At 37.7% G+C, this 11,599-nt stretch overlaps 1 protein-coding gene across 1 annotated transcript in view; it reads right to left on the reverse strand.

The window, feature by feature from the left end:
- SPAG17 (sperm associated antigen 17) overlaps positions 1–11,599 on the reverse strand; it is a 395,169-nt gene that overhangs the window by 36,323 nt on the left and 347,247 nt on the right. The window contains exons 40-42 of the mRNA XM_006902657.1: positions 11,148–11,247; positions 10,094–10,193; positions 7,150–7,281 (exon numbers count right to left, since the gene is read on the reverse strand). Coding sequence (XP_006902719.1) covers positions 7,150–7,281; positions 10,094–10,193; positions 11,148–11,247 — 332 coding nt within the window. The remainder of the gene's footprint in view (positions 1–7,149; positions 7,282–10,093; positions 10,194–11,147; positions 11,248–11,599) is intronic.

Raw genomic sequence — 11,599 nt, forward strand, 5'->3', positions numbered from 1 at the left:
TCAGTAAAATCTTGCTTGCATGTGAAATCAGTGAGATTGTTTTAGAGTTTCCACATTCTGTTGTAAGTTCGATTTTTTTTTTTACTTTTCTTTTTTTTTAAAATATGTGTACCGTCAAATCAGATCTTATTGGTACAGGAAGAGATTGTCCCTCCTTATCAGCAGAGCATCTGGTGGATTTGAACTCAGTACTTCTGGGATTGCAGTGCACCTTCTTGCCACTAGGCCAACAGAGCTCGCCAAATCCTTTATAGAAGAGAAAATCAAGCAGAAACAAAGATTGTGGAGTCATATGGAGGTAGGAAGGTTGCAGTGAGATGGACATTCACACACAAAGACACTCCTTACCATTCTAAAGTAACTAAATCAAATCAGTCTTGGGGCTAGCATGACAGCTACTGTTCCTGTAGTATGTTTGTTTAAAAACCTACTGTTCCTGTAGTATGTTTGTTAAAAAACCTAAAATTTAGCAAATTTTTCTTGTTTAGCTGAGTTAGAGTTCTCTCAGTTATAGACAGATACCTGATGGATGTGGTAGGGTTTTCACTGTCAAGTGCTTCTATAGCAGAAATACCAAAAGCAGATCATTTAATAAACAGAAACTGATTCTGTTTTACGAGGCTCGAAGTTCAAATTAAGGCTGCTGCCTCTAGAGGAGGGCTGTCTTCACCAGGTCTGGGGGAAGGTCTTTGTTTCCTTCCTTTCAACACTTGTAGGCTGGGTGTTCCTTGCCTCATGAGTCTTTTTTTTTTCTTTTTTAAGGCAGTTATTAAATGTGGGGTCTTGTTTGTTTCTTTTTATATTTTATTTGCGTGTGTGTGTGTGTACCATCAAATCGGATCTGACTGGTACAGGAAGAACTGTCCTTCCTTCTCCAGCAGAGCATCTTGTAGATTTGAACCAAGCACATCTGGGTCTGCAGTGCAGCTTCTTGCCACCAGAGCTCCTTTCTAAATGGGGTTTTTAATCTGTACTTTTGATGACTATAAATAGGTGTTTCCACAATGGGAAAGAAAGTTTGCACAGTACATCTTCATGACTAGGGAATGCATTTTTGGAAATTGTCTTCCATAGGACAACAGGACTTAGGGGAAAAGAAACCCAATCTGGATGTTGGAGTTCAAACTGCTTTATATAAAGTCCCTTGGAAATAAAAAGAAATAAGAAATATAAAGGGAGTGGGATTAAAAAATACAAATGCTTGAGAAAAAAAGGGAAGGGAAAAGTAAGCAACTGAAGACCATTTATTGCTTCTCTTCAATCTTCTAAGCCTCTTCGCCTTCAGACGTCTTGGCCCCAGGAGCCTCCTTTTCCTCCTCCACCGAAACAGCTTTCAGCTTTTCGGACATTTTTTTTTTTTGGTATTATAATTTCCCCCCTAATCCTGCTTTCTTTTTTTCTCTTCAATCTTTTCCCTGCACTCTTTAGAATTTTTAAAAAATTTCTCTGCATTTTCAGCATTTAGAAACTGAATGGCAGGCAGCTGTTGGTTGAGGTGCTCACCAAAGTGGGTATTCGAGGCCCAGGCTCGCTGCCTGTGCTCGGCTTCATCTCCATCGGCGCGATGCTGAGGGTGCACAGATCTGCAGAAACTTGTTGGGCAGTGCCCCTTCTTGTGCTTCAGGAGCTTCGTGTTGCTAGATGAAGCTTCACCTCACACACTTTGGACATGTTACTAGGAGGTGCTATTCCTTGAGGAAGGACATGATGCTGGGAAGGGTGGAGGGTCAGCAAAGGAGAGGAAGACCCTCAAACAGGTGGACTGATATAGTGACTGCTGCAAAGAGCTCTTGTGTGTCAGGAAGTGTGAGGATGGAGAAAGATAGAGCAGGATTCAGATCTTTTGTTCATAGGGTTGCTAGGAGTCGTGTTTGACTCAACAGCACCTAACAATAACAAAAACAATCTTTAAAACATTTTTCCCTTGATCACAAATTTCTCTCCAGTTAAACCCCCATTTATTTATATAATTTAAATTATTCTGCCTTGTTTGGGTCTTAGCGTATTTAATAGAATTATCTTTTTTATTATTTTAATACTTTAATGAAAGTTTACAGAAAGCTTGGCCTATCCTTCCTACTCCCCCAATTAGTTTTTCTCTTTAAAAAGATTCTTTCATTTCCTTCCTCCCCTTGCCCCAGTCCAATTCACTATGCACCTCTTATTCTGCACTGTTGTCATGTAAATTATACCTATTCATTTCTTTCTTTTAAACAGTTCTTTCTTTGCTTCATCTGTTCAAATGCAGTATCATTATTTATGCCCTCTTTTCTTAGTTTTTCCCCAACCTCTAGGTCAGTGCTATTTTATAACAGTGGCATTATGCAGTATTTGTACTTTTCTGATTGAGATATTTCACTCAGCATAATGTTCTCCAGGGTGACCCTTTTGGTATTATATTTTATGAGTCTCTAGCTTTTCAACACTGTGAAGTATTCCATTGTGTGAATATACCACAGTTTCTCTAGCCACTCATTTGTTAATGGGCACTTGGGTTGCTTCCATCTCTTTGCTATTGTGAACAACACAGCAATAATCATTGTTATATGCAGTCAAGTCGCCTACGACACATAGCGACCCTATGTACAACAGCCCCAAACCCTGTTCTATCCTGTGCCAATCTTATTGTCTCTGGCACACTAATCCCCATTACCCCAGTCACTGAATCAATCCATCTCATAGAGGGTCTTCTTCTCTTGTGCTGTCCCACCACCCTGCCAAGCAGGATGTCCCTCTGCAAGGACTGGCCCTCCTTGCAACATGTCAGATGAACGTATGTCAGATGAAGCTTTAGAATCCTTACCTCTAAGGAACAGCTTGATCTCACCCTCTCTAGGATGAACCTGTTTGTTCTCCTAGCAGTCCATGGTATATTCAAAACCCTTCTTCAGCATCACAGCTCAAAAGCATCAGTTCTCCTATTATCCAGTCATTGGCCAGCTTTCTGATGCATAGCAAGCAATTGCAAAGACTATGGCCTGGATCAGGCACACTTTAGTCTACAGATTGACACTGTTGCTTTTCAGTACTTTGGAGAGGTCTCTGACAGCACTTTCCCAGTGCAATTTGTCTTTTAATTTCCTGGCTTCTGGTACCAAAAGTGTTGACTGTGGAGTCAAACAAACTAAAGCTGTTAACAATCTCAATCTCTTCACGGTCTATTATACTGTTGCCAATCGGTCCAGTGGTGAAAATCTTTGTTTTCTTGATGTTGAGCTTCAATCTGTATTGAAGGCTGAAGTTCTTGGCCCTCTGCAATAAGCGCTTCGGGTCCTCCTTACTCATTGCAAATACATTTTATAAGAAACATAAATGCAGGCTATACACATGGATTTCACCTGATGGTATGCATAGAAATCAGATTGATTACATCTGTGGGAAGAATCACTGGAGAAGCTCAATATCAGCTGTAAAAACTAGACCCAGAGCTGATTGTGGAGCAGACCACTGACTTATTTATATGCAAGTTCAAGCTGCAGCTAAGGAAAATTAAACCAAATCCATATGAGCCCAAATTTGACCTTAAGTCTATCACACCTGAATTTCAAAACCATCACAGGAACAGGTTAGAGGGCTTGAACACTAACGAGCGAAGACCAGAGGAGCTGTGGGAGCATATCAAGAATATCATCCAGTAAGAATGCGAAAGGTCATCATAAAGACAGAGGAGGAAGAAATGACCAGGTTGGCTGTCAAAAAAGCCTCTGAATACTGCACTAGAGCACTGAGAAGACAAAGCAAAGGGAAGAAATCAAGATATTAAGGAGCTGAACAGAAGATTTCAAAGGGTAAAGGGCAGCTTGGGAAGACAAAGTAAAATATTACAATGAATGGTGCAAAGAGCAATAAACATGGGTGTGCATATATCTGTTTGGGTGGCAGTTATGGTTTCTTTAGGGTGTATTCCCAGTAGTGGAATTGCTGGGTCTAATGCAATATTTCTATTTTCAACTTTTTGAGAAAGTGTCATGCTGCTTTCCAGAGTGGTTGCACCATTTTACACTCCCACAAGCAGTGAATAAGGATTCCAGTTTCTCTACAACCTCACCAGCATTTGTTGTTTGCTGCTCTGTTGAACTTTGCTATTGTTACTGGAGTGAGATGATATCTCATAGTTGTTTTGATTTGCATGTCTCTTAGAATTAGGGATTTTGAACATTTCTTCACGTGTTTGTTCCCCATCTGAATGTCTTTTTTGGTGAAGTGTCTTTTCATATCTTGTGTCCATTTTGCGTTGTTTACCTTTATCTTGTTTAAGTGCTGGAATATTCTATAAATTCTAGATATAAGTCCTTTATCAGACATGTTGTTACCAAATATTTTTTTTTCTATCTGTGGCTTTCCTTTTTACACTCTTGAAGAGGTTTTTTGGTATGCATAGGGATTTGATTCTTAGAAGGTCTCATTCATATATTTTATTCTCTCCTGGTTGTAGGTTTTTCAGAATGCTTGGGAGACTGTTCATGTTGTGGATTAGGGCTTCTAGAGTTCTTCTAAGCTTTTTTCTGTTGAAGTTTATAGCCCTTGGTTTTAGTCCTAGGTCAATGATCCACTTTGAGTTGGTTTTTGTGTATACGAGTGAGGTGTGGTTCTTGCTTGAGTTTTCTGCAGATAGTTTCCCAATTTTGCCAACACCATTTGTTAAAGAGTTTGTCATGTCCCCACTTAACTGATTTTGTCTTCTTATTAAAAAAAGGTTGACGAATTATCTTCAGTGACATTAATGTAATGTGAATCCATTGAGTTGTTGGTAGGTATTGTCAAGTCCTACTGTATCAAGGTTCTGACTCATGTACGACAGGAGGAAACTTTGCTCAGTAGGTACAATCTTTATAATTGTTGCTATGGTTGAGCCCATTGTTGCGTTGTGTCAATCCACCTAGTTGAGAGCCTTCATTTTTTTTTCACTGACCATCTGCTAAGCATGATGTCATTCTCCAAAGGTTGTTCTCACAATATTAATAAGATTAGTGGTTTGAATCTATGAGCTGTCTTATGAGAGGAAGATGGATGATCATTCCATAATGAATTCTCCCATAATGATTTATAGCCTCAGATACTATATAAATTAATGAGTTGGACCTGAATCCATAGCAATGGGTTTGGTTTTCTTCCAAGCTACATATGCTTATCCTTCTGGATAAGTCAATATTCTTTTACCAATGCCTTCATTCAAAGGTATCAAGTCTTTGGGTTTCCTCATTTATCATCCACCATCTAGCTCTCTGATATATGAGGTAATTGGATGTACCAGGCTTAGATAAAGTGCACCTTAGTCCTCAATGTGTTATCTTTACTTTTGAATACTTACGAGAGGATTGTTTTTTCTTTACTACCAGCAGATTTTTCATCTGATTTCTTCGTTTCTGCTACCATAGCTGTTAATTGTTTGTATAAGTAAAATAAAACTCAGGAAAACTCTAATATATTCTCCATTTATCATGATGTTTATTGGTCTAGCTATAAGTGAATAGCAAGTGATTGAAATGACCATGGCCTGTATCAGGTGCATCTTAGTCTTCAAACTGACATCATGGCTCCTCAATAATTTGGAGAAGTTCCTGACTGCAGACTTTCAATCAGATGGATTGACAGAGACTGTGGCAATAAGCTTGAGTCTGTCAGAGATTGGGAGGATGGCACAGGATGGGATAGAGTCAGATCTGTTGTTCATAGGGTCACTATGAGTCATGCTCAATGTGATAGCACCTAAAACCAAAGACAGTATCTTCTAAATCTGATGCCATAGTATTCTTCATATAATCTATGCTCTCAGATTATTTGCTCAGTATGCAGATGAAATATAGTAAACAGGTACATCCCAGATGCCTACACTTTCATTTATAAACTATGCAATAATGACCGCTTCTTGTTTTATGCATTATGTGTGTGTGTGTGTGTGTGTGTGTGTGTGTGTGCCTTTTGAGTCAGAACTGACTCAAAACTGAGTGTTCAGCAGATTTTCAGAGGCTATAAATAGCAAAGGGGTGCTGCCTTTGGGTAAACAGCACAACCCCCTACCATCTATGCCATCAGAGTTAAGGTTCTCCCTAAATACAGCTAGGTTCTGCATAAATCCAATTAGAAGAATAGAATTTCCAGTCTTTGTAAGAGTCTATTGTAATTAGATACTATTATGTATTATTCTATAATTCAACTTCTAACCCCTTTCGATCTAATAAGATTATGTACTGTCTAAGACAGAGACTATTTTTTATATCTATTTTCTATCACATTCAGGACCAAGAAACAGATAATTCCAAGTACAAACATACAATTAATTAACTTTATAGGAAAAAAGCTACAAAGTTCCTGATCTTCAGTAAACCACATAAGCTCTTAGAATCATGAAGGATAAAAAGAAACACACTTTTCTTACCCAACATTGTTGTTGTTGTATACTGTCAAGTTGGAACGGACCCATAGCTGACCCTCCAATGGGTTTCAGAGGCAGCTAATCGCACAAGAGGAGATTGTCCATCCTTCACCCATGGAACAGCTGGTGGATTCAAACTATGTGCCTTTGGGATTATATTGCAGCTTCTTACCACTAGGTCACTAGTGCTCTCTACATTATGTATTTATAAAACATCTGCTCTCTGATTATTTTGCACATTACCAGTGTAGTCTGGTAGTAACAAATAACGAGGTATGAGGCAAAAGTAATACTGACTGTGATGGTTAAGGTTATGTGTCACATTGGCTGGGTCCTAACTCTCAGTTGTGTGGCAATTATGTAATAATGCACTTTGACATTTATATAATGAAGTAATTTGGTAGCTATGTAACAATGTAGTCATCTTATATCTTGTGATTTGATATGGTATCCTTCATTGTTAGCTAATTCTAACATTGACACAACAATCTGGTCTTTGAAACCTAGCCAAGTTGATGGATAAGTATAAAGCAAAGCAAAATAAATCTGAAAAAATAATTTCATTTATTTCCTTCAATTTAATAGTTGTAGCCATTCTCAAAATAGTTTTTAAAGTATTTTGACATGCAAAGAAGTTTTACAAAACTCCATGGCTCTAGCCTCCGTGATTCATTTGAATTTTCCTCATAAAAGTGAGCCAAGCTTCTCATAGGTTTACAAGACATACTACTAAATTTTGAGCAACAGTTAAATAAAGTGAATGATTGTCATACCGTATGTAGATGCTGTTGAAATTTTATCTTGGTCCTGAGTAGTAGACTTACAGCTTGTCACAGAACTCTGTGATTTTGGAGGACTAAGCGTATCCGGTGATTCTAGCTCTGACGCCGTATGTGGACTAAAATCTAGAAAATCCAAAACAAATATTATAAAATGATGTTTTGGACAATAAGAAAATCACTACCAGTGCTTTTTCTATTTCTTGCAATAAACAAAGAGCTTTCCCCACTCCTCTATTGAAGGACTGAATATTAGAACATAATTAAGGAATAGAGATTCTTCATTTATATATGACAATGCTCGTCATTAACTAGCAGAAAAATATCTACAAACCCTGTCCTCCCAAAGAGCTGCTAAATTCTTACCCAATATATTGGCAACACAATAGATTTATTTATTTTGTTGGGTCAAGGAATGTGGCTGTAATTTGATCTTGCTAAACCAAGTGAGAAGGGATTAACTATACGTTTTCCACCTTAGTTCCATTCACTACCATGAAAATGTATCTCATTATTAAAATGCATTTCTTTAGGAAATCTGTGCAATAGGAAAATATACTTTTAAAAAATGTGGTTATGACTAGAGAGGCAAATGCATTTCAACTCTGGTTTAATGGTAGTGGCTGCCTGGTCTCCTGCACTGAGAAAAGCTCTGTGGCCTTGTCCTGTTTTAAGAGTCAGTAGGCTGTTATTGATGAAGGTCAGCTGTGGGTAAGGGGAGTAAGAGAGGCAGCACCAAGGTGAGCAATGTGTGACCACTGATGCTCCTCGATTACATTTACAGGTCATAATTTCATGCCTAAATCTTTGGTTTGCAAGCTCTATCTTCTTTGTTAGAATTAGACGAATGTGTCCATAATATGGAGCTGGACTTTGATTCCGGAAAAACTCCTGAGTATTTTCATTTCTTACTTTGATAAAGAGAAGCACTAAATTTCATTTCATCCCTAAGTTATCCATTCTACACTTTCTGAGAATGAAGACATTACCCAGTATATCACAATACCACCATTATGCCAAAGAAAGAAACAATAATTATACAGTAAAATTTAATATATAGTCATCTAATCAGGCTTCTGAAATTTTTCCAAAATATATTTCTTTCCTTGATATAGGATCCAATCAAGGTTAATGTATTAATTTAGGTTTTTAGGTCTCTAGTTTAGGATAATCACTATTTTTTGCTTTAATGCTTGACCTTTTTGAAAAAGGCCAGTTCAGTTATCTTATGGAGGAATGTCTATCCATTTCTGTTGAGTAGAATGGGTTGTTATTATTATTATTATTATTATTATGTTTCTAAGACTGTAATCTTAATGGAAGCCTACTGCCACATGTTTCATCTGAGGATCAATTGTTGTGTTTGAACCACCAACTTTTTGTCCGATTGTTTCCTTATGGTTAGTTTCATTTAAAGATTTTTGGCAAGAACTTTACATGCTGTTATTGTGTACCATTATGTCAGAACTGACTTTTAGTTGAACCTCCCATGAATTTTTAGGAGTGGCCTCCACTTCCGAAATGGTTTGCCTCTGGAAACTCCATGAACAGTGTTCAGATCTTTCGTTCATCGGTTGCTCTACAACTCAATGGCACTTAACAACAACAACAAATTGCATGGAAGGAGAATCCCCATTTCTCTCCCTTGGACCAGCTGGTGGATTTGAACCGCTTGTGTTTGTGTTGGCAGCTTAATTTCTTACACATTACACCCCAGAGTTCCTTAGAATTCTACACAGGTAATATATACTTTCTATGCATTGCATAGATGCTGAAGAAGAATTGATGTCTTTGAACTGTGGTTTTGGAGAAGAGTAGTGAATGTCCCATGGACTGCCAAAAGAACAGTTATGTCTTGGAGAAGGCGCAGCCAGAGTGCACCTTGGAAGCAAAGATGCTTGTCTCACATACTTGAGACATTGCTAGGAGAGGCTATTCGCTGGAGAGGGACTTCATGGTTGGAAAGATGGAGGGATGATGAAGGAGAGGAAGGCCCTTAAGGCAGATTAACATAGTGACTGCAATAATGGGCTCGAGTTTGTCAGAGAATGTGAGGATTGGCACAGGATATGACAGGGTTCAGAACTGTTGTTCATGGTGTCATTGTGAATTATATTTGACTTGATGGCACTTTCTGCATTGCATAAGAAAATATAAAATGCTATGTTCTTGATTACCTGGTAATACTTCTCCATTGTAAAGGTACATTTCCCTTATAATAATCAATAATAATATGTGAGGGGATACTTTTTAGCCATGGGACTGTTCCATTCCCCATACCTATTTTTTTTACTCCTTTGATCTTTAAATTGTTATTTTTGTGTACTGTTGAGTCAGACTTAACTCATAGTTGATTCTACAGCATGTTTTTAGAGGCAGAAAATAGCACAAAAGGAGATTATTTGTCTTTCTCCAGTGGAGGAGCTGGTAGATTCAAACCACATGCTTTTGAATTACTAAACCACCAGAGTTTTATTATCTAAACTAGACATTCCAAACATTCCTCCACCTCCCTCCTCCCTTCTTCCTTCCCTCCCTCCGCCCGGGAATCCTAGTGGTTTATTGGTTAATTGAGCTGCCAATGCAAAGGTATGTGGTTTGAAACCACCAACTGCTCCAAGTAAGAAAAATGGCCAATCCTCTCCTATATGATTTATTGACTCGTAACATCTGTCAGAGGGTCAGTTATGGTTCCAGCTTGATGGTACAAACAATGACAAATATTTTTAGATAAATTTTAAGGAAACCAGAAAAAATGTGCTAAATTTTACTTATAGATTGTTTTCCTCATATAGCTCATTTAATTTTTCAAAGTAGATCATGTCATCAACTATTACTGAGACAAAAGTTAGTCTGAACTAGTTATGCACTGAGAGAACACAGCTAAATATTCTACTAATCACATTAAACAGAAGTAAGAGGTACACTAACGTTTTACCTGAAGGAGTAGATGTTTTTGGAGCATGTATGTTGTTTACATCCTCACCTTTCCTCATCAAAGGAGGTAGTTCTTTGGAAAGGCTGTCTAGATAATTAAACTTAGAGAAAAAATATGGAAGACATTTTAGACTTACACATGGCTGAAAACTTCCATAAGCATGTTAAGCTGATGAGCAATGATCAAAGCATACTTATGCAGCCCTTCAAGAATAAAGTTTATAAATGAAAAGTTCTTTGGTTTATTTTAAGTTCACAATTTACAATAATTCCTTTTCAAACTGCCTCTGATTAATAATAGCATCTGGGATATTTATAGAAATGCATGGAGTTGTTAACACATGAAAATATTCACTTGACTCAAGATTTCATCCAACTTTCAAGCAATTAGAGAAGGTTGGACTTTCTGTAGTTGTTCTAGGCTCACATGGATGACAACTGCAATATGCTGCCCCATGCGCATCTAAGAACTAACAATGTCACAGTGCTAGCTCAGCAATTGATGCCAGAGGAGATTTTAATGCAGTAACAACTTGGTTATAAGGTTGGTGTATCAGGAGATTCAGAGGTAGAAAGTATTTGACAAAAACCACAATAAAACAAGCCTTAAAATAGCTATGACAAGAGTAATTAATGGTATTAAGGCAAGACAGTCAGAAGGAACAGTAGCGTAGCAGTGATGGAAAACTTGTACATGGTTGCAAGATTAGAAATTTTCTTCCCAGTCAAATGGAAAATAAATCCTTGCCAGAATACAGATTTGATGGCATTGACTAGTGAGACAAAATCTTCAGGGTGATACAAACAGTTAACACATTTGATCAAAAGTCTGGAGGTTCACGTTCACCCAGAAATGCCTCAGAAGACAGGTCTGATCATCCTGTGAAAAATGAACCTCTGAAAATCTCTTAGAGCGGTGTTCTATTCTGAAACACATGGAGTTGCTGTAAATCTGGATTAGCTTGTTAATATACTGACTAGGTTAGTCAATCAGACTGATGCAGGAAGGAATCAAGTAATATCCAATTCAATTGTAGTTGATTATATTCAATTACCTGAGTCTGATATGAGTTGCTCAATTCAGATTTGAAGTACGGTGGTATTGTTTTGTTCCTAATACATGTTAGATATTTTTTTGTTTCTTCAATTTCATTCCTGGTTGATATTTCCATGCAATTAAAAAAAAAAAACACAACCAGAAAACTTTAAAATGTTATTTGCTCATATTTTACCTCCCACGTATTTTAAGTCTCAAAGAAAATCAATGGGATCACTACCGGTAAAACTGATAAGAATTGACATTTTTTGGCAACTTGTTTTGATTAATTTTCAACTTGTTTTATAACCTCCTCTTCAAAATGAGTTGTTGTTGTTGTTATGTGCCGTCGAGTCGCCTGTGACTCATAGCGACCCTATGTACAACAGCCCTAAACTCCACTCTGCCCTGTGCCAATCGCACTGTCTCTGACAACTCCCATCCCAATTATCCCAGTCACTGAATCAATCC

The sequence above is a fragment of the Elephantulus edwardii genome, unplaced genomic scaffold (assembly GCF_000299155.1).
Source record: "Elephantulus edwardii isolate Elephantulus edwardi_28Jun2011 unplaced genomic scaffold, EleEdw1.0 scaffold00437, whole genome shotgun sequence".
NCBI lineage: Eukaryota > Metazoa > Chordata > Mammalia > Macroscelidea > Macroscelididae > Elephantulus > Elephantulus edwardii.